At 48.7% G+C, this 17060-nt stretch overlaps 1 protein-coding gene across 2 annotated transcripts in view; it reads right to left on the bottom strand.

The window, feature by feature from the left end:
• LOC111154399 (ubiquitin protein ligase E3C) overlaps positions 1 to 16959 on the bottom strand; it is a 111305-nt gene extending 94346 nt beyond the window's left edge. For both annotated transcript variants that reach the window (XM_022513947.1, XM_022513948.1), the window contains exon 1: positions 16841 to 16959. In XM_022513947.1, the coding sequence (XP_022369655.1) occupies positions 16841 to 16906 (66 nt within the window). In that variant the 5' untranslated portion in view covers positions 16907 to 16959. The remainder of the gene's footprint in view (positions 1 to 16840) is intronic.
• Positions 16960 to 17060: the final 101 nt, after the last annotated feature.

The raw sequence follows: 17060 nt of genomic DNA, 5'->3' as shown, positions 1-17060 counted from the left end.
CCAGTGCGCAGAGCTTGAAAACAAACAGGACTCACCCGACCTCCACGTGCCACCTCAAGAGCTTTACCAACTACTCAGGGAAAGACAGTGAGTGCAGTGGGGAGCCCTGCACACACCAGGCAGGGGACCAGCTATCAGGCACAAGGAAATTACACACCCCTACAGCATTATTCTCCTAAGTACAAGGTACTCCTGAAAAGAAACACAATGAAAACAAAACTGCATTGTTACATTTTAAATTAAATTAAAAAATAAACACTGAATTACAAGAAAAACCTAACAAATTTATTTATGAAAAGCCCTATCCGAAACAAGGCCCCTAAAGCAAAAGAACGGTTTATCATCAACAATAGAGGAGACGGGTGCTACGTAAAGTTTAAGAGGAGGGTAAGTCTATAATTTTATTTTTTAATTTTGATATTGGACAACACAGAGAATACTAACATGTTTATTATTCATCAGGCAAAGGCTATTTGACAGAACTGGATTCTAGAAATGAATTCCTAACCAGAACACCAAGTGTGACTCTGGTTCAACAAACTTTAGTTTCGAGAAAGCCTCCAGGGCCCAAGCTTCTGAACGTGTGCTTTTATTTAGTATTATTCTCCTGATGATTCTTTAAAAGGGGGGTCTGGCTCACAGCTATCCACTCGCTGGGCTCCTGGAGGCCATCACTCCGAACTTTGTACATATGGCATTCAGAAGACTTTTTCTTTTTTCTTTTTTTTAAGATTTTATTTATTTGACAGACAGAGATCACAAGTAGGCAGAGAGGCAGGCAGAGAGAGAGAAGGAAGCAGGCTCCCTGATGAGCAGAGAGCCCGATGTGGGGCTCGATCCCAGGACCCCGGGACCACCACCTGAGCCAAAGACTGAGCCACTCAGGTGCCCCACAGAAGACTTTTTCGAGTTCTTCCTAATTCTTTCCGCCACAGTCAAAGTGTACTTCCCATGGCTTCCAGTAAAAAAAAGGTTTATGCCACAAAGACCTGACACAACTCTTGAAGTGACAACAGTGACGTGAGACCTTTCTGCTCTCAGTTCGGGAGGAAGCGGCTGCTTAGAGTCATTGCTCAGGTGGTCCCAAAGCAGAGGAGTAAGTCAAGCGGCACAGGCCGATGGACCGCCATTCTACTGGGGACTGGGGACTGCTCTTCAGCACCGGCGCGGAATGAGACTGCCATCTGGATAGGAAAGGGTCCAGTTTCCAGGGCTGGAACATGCTGGATCAAACCTCCTACTCAACCGCCGTGGCATTCCATACCAACTCCGCTCTTCTCACAACATCACACCTTAAGTCTGTGTTAGTGTGTCACGAAGTCATCAACAGAATTTAAAAGGTTTCCTCTCGTCTGGGAGTTAGACAACAAAGTCTTCGTCGACGTGTTTATTCAGCTCGCGGCCAGCAAACGGTGAAGGCTGTGCTGGTTTCAGAGCGTCTGTGAGCGTCCGGCCGAGCGGCGGGCGACAGCCGCCCGGTCCTCCCTGGCAGGCCAGCAACCCGCAGCTAACTCACTGGACAAAGGAATCTCGTCAACTATGTTCTTTGTTTTGTTACTGGTCACCACTCTGACTCATAACTTTTTGTGTATTTTGCCAATTAGCAGCTCTAGCCTTTGCAATTAAGCATAGTATCCCAGACAAAGTGTTCTCAACTTTTCATTTTAACTCACCATCACATTCTGTACTGACTTCTGGGCTATTTAGAAATTGTTCCTGTTTGTTCCCGAAAGCTGAACAGGTTGGGGGTGGTGCCTTATGGTTTCACAATGAAGCCTGAGCACAGTGGTTCCATGCTGAGGTCTGGCTTATAAGGGGTCAGTTCCTGAAAAACCATGGTTCAAAAATCTTTCTTTTTTTAAGATCTTATTTATTTATTTGACAGAAAGCCTGCGTGAGCACAAGCAGGGGGAGTGGGAGAGGAAGCAGGCTCCCACTGAACAGGGAGCCCAACATGGGGCTCGATCCCAGGACCCGAGCCGAAGGCAGACACTTAACTGAATGAGCGACCTGGGCGTCCCTCAAAACTCTTTATCATATTTGTCTGTGTTTCTTATGCAGGCTGTAAGTTTATAAGACTAAAAAGCTAGTTCCAGTGGGTTATTAATGTGGCCCTTATTATAAATGAAGACATGAACATCGTAATTATCCTTAGGGCCTTCATTTCCAAGACAATCTTTACCTTCAGGCTTTAAAAATGACACGTCTTCTGTTGTTGTAAGACCTACCGCGTGCACGTCAGACACAGCAGTCAGGCGGGAGGAAACAAGGCCTAGGCATGACCCTCATTTGCTACACCCATACCTACGTGTAGCTCACACTAGTCGTCCGTAATTATCAACTTCCAAAAGTGAAATTTCATTATGCTGCTAGAAAAAGAAACAAACCTACAACGGAGCCCAAGGAGAGTCAGTATACAGAAACGCACGCTAACAACACCAACTGCGCACACAGCCCCCATCCCGGACGCACGCATTCCCAAACTGCAGCCACCAGACGCTGACGGGTCACTGGCAAGCCGGGTTTGCCACGAAGCTTCCGAACTCCAACCTCGTCGTGAGCTGGCATTTCAGAGAAATCACAGGTTTGGCTCCCCAGTCATCTGTTTCTATTGGACGTTGAAACAAACACTGCTAAGTTTCTAAAATGCTCCTTCACATGCCACCTAAATCATCACACACTTTGGGACGAACAGTGGCCCATACTAACGGGCTGAAGCATGAACAGACGAGTCAACGTCTGATGGTCTCTGGGAAGACTCACATAGCCCCAGATGCAGCGTGTGATAAAGGAGGCATTTCAAATGGAAACAGGAAGTGTACTCTTCAACAAATATGAGAGGAAAAACTGTGTGACCTAAATAAACGACAATGCAGCTCTAGTCTTCAGATCAAGAGATCCCCAAATGACATAAGACTCGTGTGTGCACGCATGCATGTACAAAGCACCATAAAAATATGTGAAGACAATAGGAGAGTTAAACACTCCCACGTGGACTATGACTTTCCCTAAGAAAGAAATATCACACATTAAGTCTCATTACTATTTGCCATCAGTCATATAAAAATAAATTTGAGGGGCACCTGGGTGGCTCAGTGGGTTAAAGCCTCTGCCTCTGGCTCAGGTCATGGTCTCAGGGTCCTGGGAATGAGCCCCACATCGGGCTCTCTGCTCAGCGGGGAGCCTGCTTCCCCCCCCCCCCGCCCCGGTCTGCCTCTCTGCCTACTTGTGATCTCTGTCAAATAAATAAATAAAATCTTAAAAAAAATAAAAATAAATTTGAGTACATCAAAGTTAGAATTTTCTACCCAGAACAATATAACACAGGCTAATAAAATGACAAAATGGGAATAAATATTTGTAACACTGTAACACCAACTGTTTGTAAAAGCTCTCCAAAATAATTTAAAGAGATGTACAATCAAATAGAAAAATTAGCAGAAGCTACACCCAGTGCAGAGGAAAATAATCTTTTAAACATAAGAACTTCATTTTAACTAATTTGAGGAAAACATGCAACAGAAACACAATGAAATAGGATTTTTAACCCCTGTTTGGCAAACAAACTCAGCACACTGCGGGTTACAGAGGACAGTAGCTACTCCCGTTCGCTGAGAAAGCTGCCTTAGCAATCTAGAATCTATTACCATTCAAAATGTGCATAGCCTTTGACCTAGCACTTCTAGAAGTTTAACCTATACATATTAAAGGCACATATGCAAGGATTTATACTGCAAAACACGGAAAGCAAGTGGCCATGAAAATACACGACTGCTAAGTTACAAAATGTTCATCACGCCGATGACCACTAGCGTTTTCAAAGAATGAGGCCCCTCCACCTGCACCAAACCACACCCGTCTCCAGACGCATTCTCGGGGTAAGTGCTGCGGTCTGTCTAATGGGCTCCCCTGGGTGCTCGTGCAACAGAAGGGCAGGCAGGCACCTGACGACTCCGCGGGCACAGACTAGCCGCGAGGACAGGGAAGCACCTGGGACACAATGTGGCTGTCTGGATCGGAGACAGAGAGGGGGGGAGCTGGGGAGAAAGGGGGATGAGACGCGATTATTTTGCATCGTTACTTTCGATTGCTCCAATTATAGCCCCTGCCCATGGAATGCTTCGCTCTTTTGGAATAACAAGCAAATTAAGCTATGGGAGAAGGTTTTTAAAGGAGCTAAACGTGACCAAGAGTAAGTTCTAAATGAGGTGCTGGGAGGAAAGAACAGCAAAGTACCCGCCAAAGAACATTCGGATTTTGATTCTTAACAAGTTTTTGGTTCCAGTTTATTACACGTACAACAGAAAACATTTCACGTTCTAAACTCCACAGGCCTAGATACGTTAGGAATTCTGAGGGCAGTTATGTGCCAGTTTCATAAACACTCTCATCAGATGCTTTTAGAATAACTAAGCCCGTTCTCCGCAGACGTAGGCTTACTTTCAGGGCTAATCTCCCCTCCACAGCCGGGACGCTGCGTCTTCTCACCGATATGTAAACAGGAGCAAATGACATCAAGCTTCTCTATTTGGCCTTTGAGCTCGAGGCACATTATCTTATCTTCTCTGAAAATTAAATATGGCCCAACTTCAAAAATACCGTTAACAAAGATGTTTTTAAATGGGAAAAAATGCTTTTCTTAAATGCAGACACATTTTGTAGTAACAAAATGAAGTTTTTAAAAGTGTAAGTCATATATAGTTTAAATCAGATTTCATTAACTATGAGAATAAAAAAAAATTACGGTCACTGAAGTCAGAGTGCATTTATATGATATGACTTCCATACTCCAAATGCTCAAATGGGCTAACCATTTATAAAAAGAACATTAGCATGCTTATTAATATCTTGACTTCTAAAAACAACAAAGTTTCCTTCGTTTTGCTATTTGGGTTATCTCCCTTTAGCCATTTACTCCCTTTAACAGTGTAAACAGAATAATCAGTCTCACACCTGTGTTGAGTCAGTTATTTTCCCACTGGTGCACCGACGGCCGAAACAGGAGCAGCTTGACACAATTCAAAGACTAATCAAGTAAGACACTTCCTTTTGAGTTAATTAAAATGTTAAATGTTACCAGAAGTATTATTTGTGAGTAATACACCATCTATGATGAAAATGTAAGAGCACTTCATGCAACGAATATTTAAAGGTGCATCAACTGCAGTAACCCATGACTGACTATCGTATCCACGAAACCGAATGCGCAATACGACTCCTAATTCGAGACATATATAGAAAAAGACTAGAAAAAAATTTACCCACGTATTAGCAGTGTTTTATTTTTAAACGGAGGGCGGGGTTCCAAAGAGGTAGTTTTTCTTCATTTCAGTATATTTTAAATGCTCTATAATAAACATTATAATTAGATAGGAACTCACTTTAAAATAAAGTATCCAACACAAAATGCAATAGCTTAATCCCATTACAATAAATTCTGAAAGACCTTCTTTTCTTACATAAGAGCTGGATGGTAAATATAGCACCATTTTAATAGCAAAGCCCTGGAAATAACCTACACATACACATGCAGACACGCAGACAGACACACACATAAACAGGAAAGAGGTTCCACAACACAAACCACGTGGGGATGCTGTGCACCTGTGGAAACAGAACTACAAAGACCAAAAGAGTCATCACTAAGACACAAGACCAAGGAGAAGAACAGTGTGCTGCTCACTTTCACTGAAGAAGTGAGGGCATGTTTATTTGTGTTTAGACTAGTTCTGAGCGGACACTGAGACACCGGTCCTCGCGGGGAAATCCGGAACCTCTGTGAGAGGCAGGTCTCACTGTAAGCCCTTCAGACGGATTTCACTTCTCACGGTTTTTTTCAATTAAAAGAAGGGAATATTGTTTCAAAGTCCCCAGCCTGGAGACTGGAAATGGAAGCATTATTAAAGCGAGGAAGATGAGTAGTAACTCAGTCTGACTTTCTCATGACCAAGAATTACGACTTTCGTATTACAAGATGTGAAACAGAGAAGCCCGGAGAAGATGAGCAACTCCATCGCAGCTGGTTATGGGGACAGACCTTTCCTCCGGTTTCCACTGCACTTCCTGCAATTTCACATGTTGTAGTGAAGATATGATATGAATCGTGTTGCTTGCCACGCAAGAGAGTTTACTCAAGTTCCTTCAAAACATTAGAGCATTAAAGCTTCATCGTAAGGAAAATTAGTTCAAAAAGAAGTGGGATTTTCTCAGGGCCCCCTTCGCAGTGACTGCCGTGTCCCGCAACTTCCCCGCAGTTGAAGGAGGGCGTGAGCGAAGCGGGAGGCGGACGCGAGACGCGGAGGCCACAGGACACCACCGAGCAACACAGAGGACAGAACAGGGCTCCCAAGCCCTGTAGTTTTCACTCAAGTTCTGGACTCGCTGGGCTCTGATCTCTCCCTCAGAAAGGTGTGGCAGGAAGTGCACATGCCTCCAGGAGCCACGGAGATATGAGGGCACGACAAGCCAAACGCCCGAGGGAGGACGGCCGCCGATGTCACTGCGACCAGGAAAGGGAGAAAAGGGACTCTCTGGAGACAAACACGTCCTCAGGGTCTGACAGCAAGGTGAGGATGAGCAGGCGGCACTCACCGCCCCGCCCCAGAAGAGACATCCGTACAATTTCTTCTAGAGAACAAAGCGCATCTAAAACCTTTACGAGGGGCGCCTGGGTGGCTCAGTGGGTTAAGCCGCTGCCTTCGGCTCAGGTCATGATCTCAGGGTCCTGGGATTGAGTCCCGCATCGGGCTCTCTGCTTGGCAGGGAGCCTGCTTCCCTCCCTCTCTCTGCCTGCCTCTCTGTCTGCTTGTGATCTCTCTCTGTCAAATAAATAAATGAAATCTTTAAAAAAAATAAAAATAAAAAATAAAACCTTTACGAAGTGCATACTGTGACCAAGCAATGCAACTTCTTCAATTTGTCCTAAAAAATAATGATCAATTGTTGGCTCTAAAGATGTTCCTCACAATAAAGAAACCCTAAAATCCAAAAACAAAGCATAAACATATACTTTATACAAAGTTCATGCAATGAGCATGTATAATAATTTTTAAAAACTGAACAAAATTTTAATTTAATTTTTTATTTTTTTTAAAGATTTTTATTTATTTATTTGACAGAGAGAGATCACAAGCAGGCAGAGAGGCAGGCAGAGAGAGAGGAGGAAGCAGGCTCCCTGCTGAGCAGAGAGCCTGATGCGGGGCTCGATCCCAGGACCCTGAGATCATGACCTGAGCCGAAGGCAGCGGCTTAACCCACTGAGCCACCCAGGCGCCCCCAAAATTTTAATTTTAGAAAACAGACTGAATGACTTGACTCAGCTTTGGGATAACACAGAGTCAGATACAAGATAGAGAGGAATGGCTAGAGCAAAAAAAACAAACAAAAGCCTCAGAATCAAGCCCCATACAAAGGCACGGGGTCCTCCCATGAGCCCACCTGTCGCACACCGCCTCTGCTCATTCCCTCGCGGATGAGTGCTTTCCGACGGGGAGCATGGCCAGCCACACCGGGACATCCATGCGGGCTTTCTGACTGCGTGCCCCTTTTCTGCTCTTACTGTAAATGCCGGCATCCCTCAGAGTTCTGTTCCAAGTCTACAAGTCTCCTCAGAGGGACACCGGCCCGAGGATCCCGGTGCGTCTCACAGCTTCAGTCACGTACGGGTGGTCCCCGGGGTCTACCCAGAGGTCCCGACTAGCACATGCACAGGCCTCACGTTGCACAGGCCCCCGGAACAGAACATCCTCTTGGTTCCTGGAGTCACCACCCACCCTGGTAATCCCAGAGAAACACCCAAGGTGACCCTCTCACGGCAGAGCTCCTCAATTCTGCCTCCTCAACGGCCCTTGAACTCCCCTCCACCCAGAGCCCACCACTTTGCTCTGGGCCCTCACTACTCTGCTGCAAACTCTGGCTGCCTCTCGCCTGGTTTCCAGCCACCTGCGCTGCCCCACACTCATGTCTCCCAAAACCTCACTCCACTGCGTAGAGTCCTTCACTGGCTCACCAAGGTGCCTGGATGTGCTGAGTGTGACCCCCAGAACCCTTTATGATCTGGCCCCCGATGGCCTCTCCCCAGCCTTCTCTTCTCCTACCCTGATCCAGCCCCGCTGGACGGTGTGCAGGTGATCACCACCCCCCACGGCTGGACTCCTCTCTCCACGCGGGTCCGTCTCACTGACGGCAACGATACTCATATATAAACAGTAGCAAGAAAGCCAGCCCGGCACACAGAAGCCTATGGCACTAGCCTTATACCACTTGCCTGGGGTTCTGGAAACAGGACACAGACAGCACTAGAAGAAAAGGAAAACAAGCCTCCTCCTCTCGTGCCGGTAGTGGATTGTCCAAATGCTTCCCCTGACAAAAACGTACCACGATCGTCTCCTACTTCACTCACCTCTCCTCCACATCCACACGTCTGCCTCCGGCCCTGCGGCTGTCACACTGACAACCCAAAACACTCATCCCCAAATTGTCTACCCCCGGCCCTACTATACATCCCGTCTTCTCCCCAAGGGTGGTCGGGTTGCCCTAAGTAAACTCAAATTGCGGCACATGACCGGCATCTGAGTAAGTTTCCAAGGCACAGAGCTACAACGCTGTCTCCAAATCAGCTAAGTTTCATCAAAACGTCTACTGAAAAATTACTTGGTCGACACTTTTTGCTTTGCAACTGTTTCATTATTTCTGTAATAGTTACACAGCTGATAACTACTGACTCAATGTAGTAGGAGAAAAGGAAAGCCATAATATTGAAATATTAATAGGTTAAGACAGAAAAATAACATACATAAGTCATGTAGGATTAGCATTTACAACTTAGCTAAAACTGATACCCCTTCTGTGGTGGCTTTAGAATATTTTCACAGGGACGCCTGGGTGGCTCAGTTGGTTAAGCAGCTGCCTTCGGCTCAGGTCATGATCCCAGCGTCCTGGGATCGAGTCCCGCATCGGGCTCCTTGTTCTGTGGGGAGCCTGCTTCTCCCTCTGCCTCTGCCTGCCACTCTGTCTGCCTGTGCTCGCTCACCCCCTCTCTCTGACAAATAAATAAATAAAAAATCTTAAAAAAAAAAAAAAAAAAAGAATATTTTCACAAATTAGGGAGCAACCGGGGGGCTCAGTTGGTTGAGGCTCCAACTCTTGATTTCAGCTGAGGTCATGACCACAGGGTCGTGAGATCCAGTCCTGTGTCAGCCTCTGCACTCAATGGGGGGAGTCTGCTTGGGATTCTCCCTCCCCCTCTGCGCCTCCCCCTGCTGTGCACACGCACGCACTCTCTCTCTCACGATAAATAAAATACATTTGTTAAAAAAGAATATTCCCACAAATTCTTTGATGCTGCTTCCCTTTAAGACGTGCAGCTTGACCCCTCTCACCTTGAGTATGGACTGGATGGACAAAGAGAACAGGACAAACATGTATGTGACCTTCAGGACTGCGTCGTACAGGCACGCTGCTTTCTCTGTGCCCTCTCACCTCACAAGCCGTGTCACGAGGACACTAGCAGCCCTCAGAAGAGTGCAGGCGGCGGGAAGCTGACCCCCCCACACACCCCAGCACTAATTTCCAGGTCCGCGGACAAGGGAGCCCGCTGTGGGTCCCGCAGCTCAGTCCGAGCTTTAGGCTCCTGAGCCTCTATGAGACCCTGAGCCGCCAGCACCACCCCAGCTGCTCTCGGACACCTGCCCCACAAAGCTGAGACGACGAGAAGGCACTGCTTCTATCCATCGTCACACTGGAATAGAGAACATGTCCTTCGTCTCCTGGAGACTCAGAAAGTGGCAAGTAGATATCATGACTGTCTTGTTTTGTTTTTAAAGATTTTTAGTAATCTCTACACCCGACGTGGTGCTCGAACTTACAACCCTGAGATCAAAGTCGCATGACTGGGCGCCTAGGGGGCTCAGTCTGTGAAGTGTCTGCCTTCGGCTCAGGTCATGATCCTGGGGTCCTGGGATTGAGCCCCACATCGGGCTCCTTGCTCAGTGGGGAGCCTGCCTCTACCCCACTCACGCTCTCTCAGAAGAACAGAAATCATCAAACAAACAAACACACACAAAGTCACATGCTCTCCTGAGTGAGCCAGCCAGACGCCCCAACGTCACAACTGTTTAGTTCCTGTCATTTAAATGCTCTGCAGCACCGTTTTGTGACCTGCTATTTCCATAAACAATGAATCATTTTAATAAATACATTAAGTACAGATATTAATAAACAAACATCACGACCATGTTAATGGCTGTATAGTGTTCCATCACGTTGTTACGTGACCATTTGCTTCACAAATTTCCTCTTGTTAGACATTTATGTTGTTTTAAGTTTTTAATATGGTGAATATCACCATAATCATCATTTTTTCCCAAACATCTTTCCTATGCACCTGTCAAATTAGTCCCTTAGGATGGATTTCTAGAAGTAGAATTACTGGATTAGAGGGGATGTACCTTGTTGAGATTTCTGAAGCTAAACGGTACCCCCCGCCCCCCACCAAGTAGGTTGTGCCGATCTACCCGATAAGGCCTGTCTTTAACCTGCTCAGCAAGAACGCAAGGGGCTATATGGAGACAAGCCAACAGAGTAAGTTCCCGCTCCTGCCTTCCTGTTGACAGTGTAAGTAAAGGAAAACGTGAAGAGGCTGAGGCTGGAGAGCAGGAACGGGTAGAAGCAGCTACTCTTACGGTGGCATAAAATAAAGGTCACTGCCAAAGAATAAGATGTCCAACTTCCAAACTGCGTCTGCATTCGCTAAGTTACAAGAATAAAAGGAAAGTGCCGGAGAGAATTCCCTCCTGCTTCTGCAAGAAATTCTTCTGCAGCTCCCGTGTGCTCTTGTGACACCTCCTATGTGCTCCCTTAGCTAAGAGACTCAGTGGGCGAGGAGGTCCCTAGGCTTTCCAAGCAGCTGAAGCGTGCCCAGCCGGGCAGGGACTGGTGAGGCAAGCCAGGTACCTGGGGGACAAGACGTAAGGAGTCGCCTGTGGTGCTGCCGCAGGGCCGGCCTCGAGAGTGAGGCCGCCCGAGCCCTGTGCTTGTCCAACCTGAGTGGGTGCCTCCTAGAAATTCTGTGCCCCGAGCCGCCTTGCTCAGGCCCTGATTACGAGCACGAGGGAAACTAGACAAAAGTCTCAGCCCTTCTCTTCGGCCTGATCTCCCTAAGAACCAGATCAAGAATTCCTAACCTTGGGGCGCCTGGGTGACTCAGTGGTTAAGGCCTCTGCCTTCGGCTCAGGTCATGATCCCAGCATCCTGGGATCCAGTCCCACATCGGGCTCCTTGCTCGGCAGGGAGCCTGCTTCTCCCTCTGCCTCTGCCTGCCTCTGTCTGCCTGTGCTTGCTCTCTCTCCCTCTCTCTCTGACAAAAAAAAAAAAAAAAAAAAAAAAGAATTCCTAACCTTACCTGCTATGGGGAACTACAGTTTTTTGACCCCATATATGAAGGCTACCAACAGTTATGTTCAAGAGAACGGAAGTGGTACTGCTAAATGAAACAGTGATGTAATAATACCAGTCCTGACAATAAATTAACATAAATCTGATCTCAGAAAAATGTTTACTTTACTTAATGACAGAGCCACAAGAGTTTTATTTTCCACTGCGATATACACAGAGTAGCGTGACAACACATATACCAAGTGCCAACTTAAAAAAAAAACAAAAACAAAACAAGGAATGGTGCCTTATGGCTCAGTCAGTTAAGTATCCAACTCGATCTGAGCTCAGGTCTTGATCTCAGGGTTGTGAGTTCAAGCCCTGCATTGGGCTCCATACTGGGCATGGAGGCCACTTTAAAAAAATTAATTTAAGGGGTGTCTGGGTGAGTCAGTGGGTTAAGCCTCTGCCTTTGGCTCGGGTCATGATCTCAGAGTCCTGGGATCGAGCCCCACATCCGGCTCTCTGCTCAGGAGGAAGCCTGCTTCCCTCTCTCTCTCTGCCTGCCTCTCTGCCTGCTTGTGATCTCTCTCTGTCAAATGAATGAATAAATAACTTTAAAAAAATTAATTTAAAAAAATTATAAATTTAAAAAAAAAATAACCCAGCTAAAAAATGGGCAAAAGGTGACACATACAGATGGCAAATAAGCATATGAAAAGACACTCTACATCATGTGTCATCAAGGAAATACAAATTAAAACGAGCTATTCGAATGACCAAAATCCAGAGCACTGACGACACCAAATGCTGGAGGGAATGTGGAGCAACAGGAACTCTCATTCGTTGCTGGCGGCAGTGATAACAGGACAGCCACTCTGGAAGGCAGTTCTGCAGTTTTTGTTTTGTTTTTAGAGATTTATTTATTTGGGAGAGAGAGGGCACACACACGGGCAGAGGGGCAGAGAGAGAGGTCGGGAGAGAAGCAGACTCCGCTCTGAGCGAGGGCTCCCCCACAGGACACTGAGATCTCGACCCAAGCAGAAACCAAGAGCTGGACACTGAACCAACCAAGCCACCAGGCGCCCTAGTTCTAACCTCCTTATACAACCAAACACTCCTACCACACGATGCACGAGTGTGGGGGAGCATGAGTAAGCAAAGGAGGGTGGATTTTTAGGGCAATTAGCTGTTCTGTATGATACTCTGAGGGTGGATAATATGTCATTATACATTTGCCAAAACCCACAGAAGATACAACCACAAAGAGTGAACATTAATGTATCAATACTGGTTTATCAATTATGACAAATGACCCACACTAACGCAAGACGCTCATAACTGGGGAAACGTGAGGTGGAGGAGAGGGCGTGAAGGGAACTCTGTACCTTCTGCCTGACTTTCTTCTATAAGGCTCTAAAAAATAAAGTCCTAAGTTTTTTTAAAGCAATGGATAAAAATTAAAGAAATATCATTTCTACTGCCACTCTTCCTCAACTGTCTACGCAAAGTTGGGAAAGAAATTTTAATTTTCTTTCTCCTATCTATGAGCTTTTCCAGGGACACCTGGGTGGCTCAGTCAGTTAAGCATCTGCCTTCAGCTCAGGTCATGATCCCAGGGTCCTGGGGTGGAGGTCCCCATCGGGCTCTCTGCTCAGCAGGGTGTCTGCTTCTCCCTCTGACTGCTGCTCCCCCTGCTTGTGTCCATGCATGTGCTCGCTCTCTCCGCCAAAAAAATAAATAAAATCCTAAAAAAGATTAACTTTTCCATAACCACATGCATTTCTTCCCTGTAAGTCTCAAAAAATTTCTCTCTTCTGCTCACACCTAATTCTTCCCATTGGCCTTCCCCAACACTCTGAGAGCTCCACAACTCCTCCCTCCGCCACCTGCTCCTTCCCCAGTCTATAACTTGCTCAACTTTCTCCCATCCCTCCCCCCAAAAACAAAACCTTCCTTAGCCCCTGAATGTAACCTTCTTCAAGTCCTTTTCAAAAAAGATCTAGCCACTTTTTGACTTCCCATTCACTCCCTGATGTACTGCAATCTGACTTACAAGTCCTATGACCTTGGACTATTATCCCCATAAAGTCACGCGGGCTTCATCCTTGTTAGTGTTTCCTCACTGCACCCCTGCAGCACCTGGCACTGTGGTCTCCTCCCCCTCCCCACCTCAGCCCCACACCAAGTATGATTCTTTCCTAAGTATTCTCCTCACTTATTAGATGTTATAATGCCCCACAAGCCACACCCCATCCCAGACTCCAGGCCTTCCCCTCAGACTTCTATCCTGAGTCATGTATCTGACAGCAGCTACCACATCCGCACACCTAGCTCAGATGTCCCTCATTTCACACACGTACAATCAACAGCCTGCTACACATCTCTGCCTATGTCCACAGAAACCTAGACATTCCATTCAACAACCAATTGCCCCTCTTGGAGAATCCACTCCCTACTACTCACACAACTAGACTGCTCTATTTGTACCAAAGGTTCCAACCCCCGTCCCAGACTCCGCTCATCGAGTGGGAAGCTGACCCAGACCAATCGGATTTCCTCTCCTGAGAAAGGGAATTGTGATCCGACAGTCTCGGCAACAGCTCAACTAGGAAATCATACACTGCGGAGGTCACGTGCAAGGACAAGAATGAAGGAGACAGTGCAGCCCAAGAAGAAAAACCAAGAATAACCACCTTGGTGCTGATGACTTGGTATCTGGGTGTGTTTCTGTCCGCACATTCTTTGAGACACCATCAAATTCTTCCCATACACTTTCCCCCTGCTAAGCAATTTTCAGTGGATTTCTATACTTGTAATCGAATGGCACCTAAGATATTCTTCTCTGCACTACAGGAAAGGAAATAAAAATACTGTCCGTGAACTATGCCATGCCGCCAAGATGTACCCTGGTAACAGAAATACTAAAAGAAGGAAACTGTGTGACTTAGAATCAGCGGAACCCAGTATGTACTTGACTCCATGTACACCCTCCCACCACCTAGAATGCCCTTCTTGTTTCCCACCAACCCTAACTCTGCATCCTTCAGGACTAAGCCCCAACCAACTCTACCCTTTCCTGGACCAGCCCCAGCAGAAATCCAGAACATAATAATTACTCTCTACTGTTATCTGACTTCTAATTGTTTAAATCTTAACTGTCCAACAAGACCATAATGAGGGCATGGAATTTTCCTTATTATGTTTCAGATGCTACACAGAACCTTTACAAATAAACACGAAAAACAGTCATTTAATTTGGAAAAAGAAAAGATGTATTCAAAAGGTGACACTATTCAGTGTTCCACCAAGCTCAAGAAAGAAGGGAATATTACAAATAATTCAATACATGAAAGAAAACCATTATAACCTTTTACCTTTTAAATGAGGGGAAAGAATTACATTGTAGCTTAAGAGAATTAAGGAAATATGCATTTGTAGGTGCTCAACAATTCTGCCAAGAAACAAAACTAAAACTATAACTACAATGAAACTACATCCCCACCAGAATTGCTGAAATTAAGGACCGACAATAAGAAATGTTGAAAGGAAGTGAGGCCACGGATACCCTTAGACACTTCAGATGTGCGCACTAGAGCGAAGTGTGTGTATGACCCAGCACAGGAGCGGGTGTGTGTCCTCAAGAAGACACCATAAAAACAGAGCACACAATGCAACGAAACGAGGAGAATGGACTCCACCTCTGGGACAGAATGCGGACCCCCAACGCAGGAACAAACTGTATGTGACCCCATCACATAAAGTTCAACAGGCAGAACTAAGGTACAGCAACAGCGATCACACAGCAATTATCTCGGGGAGAAGGAATACTGAATAGAAGGGAGCAGGAAGAAGCCTATGGAATGCTGGGAGTGTTACTTGATTGGGGGGGGGCGGGGGTGGTCACAACGGTGCAGTCATTTGTAAAAACCCTCCCAGCTGAACCCTCAGTTGATTCCTCACCCCGATTCCAGGCCAGTGCACCCATCCCCAGCCACTGTGGGTTAAGTACTGTTGGCCCCTGAGTGCTACCTTCCCAGGATAACTGCCCTCAGCCAAGGGCCAGCAGTGTCAGAGTCCCACTGTCACCCCAGGGGTGGCCTGCAGCCACAGACCAACTGATGGGCGGGGGGGCGGGTTTACAAAATTCTAGCCCCCTTAGCTCAAGAAGGGACGGTTCTGTGATGCCAGCCATGGTCCCGAGTTCTTGGTGGGATTGAGCCGCAGCTAGACTCCAAGCAAGAAGACCTCTTTTTCCCTGCCCCCTCCCCCCCAATGTCATGTGCACCAAGGTCACCTCCTCAAGCTCTTCTAGGGACATGACCTAAGACACATACAGCTGTTTAGTCTAAACTTCAACCAAAAAAAAAAAAAAAAAAAGAAAAGAAAAATTGTTGTGCACGGCTGAACACCAAGACGTGCCATCTCCCCGCGGTTCTGATCAACAGGTAAGAGCTGCTCCGTGCGGAGCGGTGCTGCCCGTCGAGGCGACAGCACGCGAGCAGCGCATGCGGGGCGCTCCGGTTTCGGGGCGAAGCCGCGGGAAGCGGCACGGCCTCTGCGGTGGTGACCCGCCAACAGCTCGCTGTGCGCATGGGCAGCACTCATGAGCTCCCCCTCACCTGTCCGCTGCACCTGCGGGGCGGGCCGAGGGCACCTGCAGGGTTCGCGGCGGCCGGCCGCCTGCAGCCAACCGCTCGCGCGCACCCCAAGGCCCGACGACGACCGAGGTGGGGGGGGGGAGGCCTGCCCGCTCCGTGCCGGGGTCGCCGCCGGGAAGAGGAGCGCACTGCAGCGCCCAGCACGAAGCCAACAGGACGCCGCTCCGGGGAACGAGCATCCGCCGAGGACTCCGCGCCCACCCGGTCTGCACCTCACGACCCGCGCGGGTCAGCGAGCGAAGAGGAGCGCCCCGCGCCGGAGAGACCCGTAAGCGCCGACGGACCAGGCCCGCCGCACGTTTCCGAACCCGCGGGGCGCGTCTTACTTTTGGCCTCGAATCCCAGGCGTACGGAGAAGCAGCCACGAGCCAGGCCGGCGTCGGGGCGAGCGCACGGGGCACCGCGGCAGGGACAGCGGCCGAGACAGCGACCCCCGGGCGCGCGCGGCGGTGCGAGGGACGGAGCAGCGAGCCCGGGAGGAAGGTGGACCGGGGACCCCACGGTGTCCGGAGAGCCGGGAGCGTGGCCTGGCGGCGCCGGGTTCCCACGCGCGTCCTGCCCCGCTGCGGGGCCGCGGACACCGCCCGCCGCGCAGACCCGGCCCGGGGAGCGGCCGCGGCACCGGCGTCCGCAAACGCGCGCGGGAACCACCGCGTCCCCGGCCCCCGGCGCGGCGCGCACCCCCGCGGCCGCAGGAAGGGCAGCGGCCCGGCCTGCAGGCCCCTCCGCCCGCAGCCCCACCCGCAGGGCAGCCCCCGCCCGGCCGCCCCCCCGGAGCCGCAGGCCCGCGCACAGGCCGCTCTCACCTTCCTGCTGGCGCCACCGAGGGACACCTTGGGCCGCGTCTTGAAATCCCCTTCGAAGCTGAACATCTTTACCGCTTATCCCATCTGGGAGGAGCCCCCGACCCGGACAGCAGCGGGGCGGGCGGGGCGGGCGGGGCGGGCTCCCGGGGGAGGGGTCTCCGCGGAGAGGGGTGGGCGCGGAGGAGGGGTCTCTGCGGGCGGGACGGGCCGTGCCGGGGGG

This window comes from Enhydra lutris, unplaced genomic scaffold, assembly GCF_002288905.1.
Source record: "Enhydra lutris kenyoni isolate GAN:26980312 unplaced genomic scaffold, ASM228890v2 scaffoldscaffold37, whole genome shotgun sequence".
NCBI lineage: Eukaryota > Metazoa > Chordata > Mammalia > Carnivora > Mustelidae > Enhydra > Enhydra lutris.
This window is presented reverse-complemented; position numbering and strand designations above follow the sequence as displayed.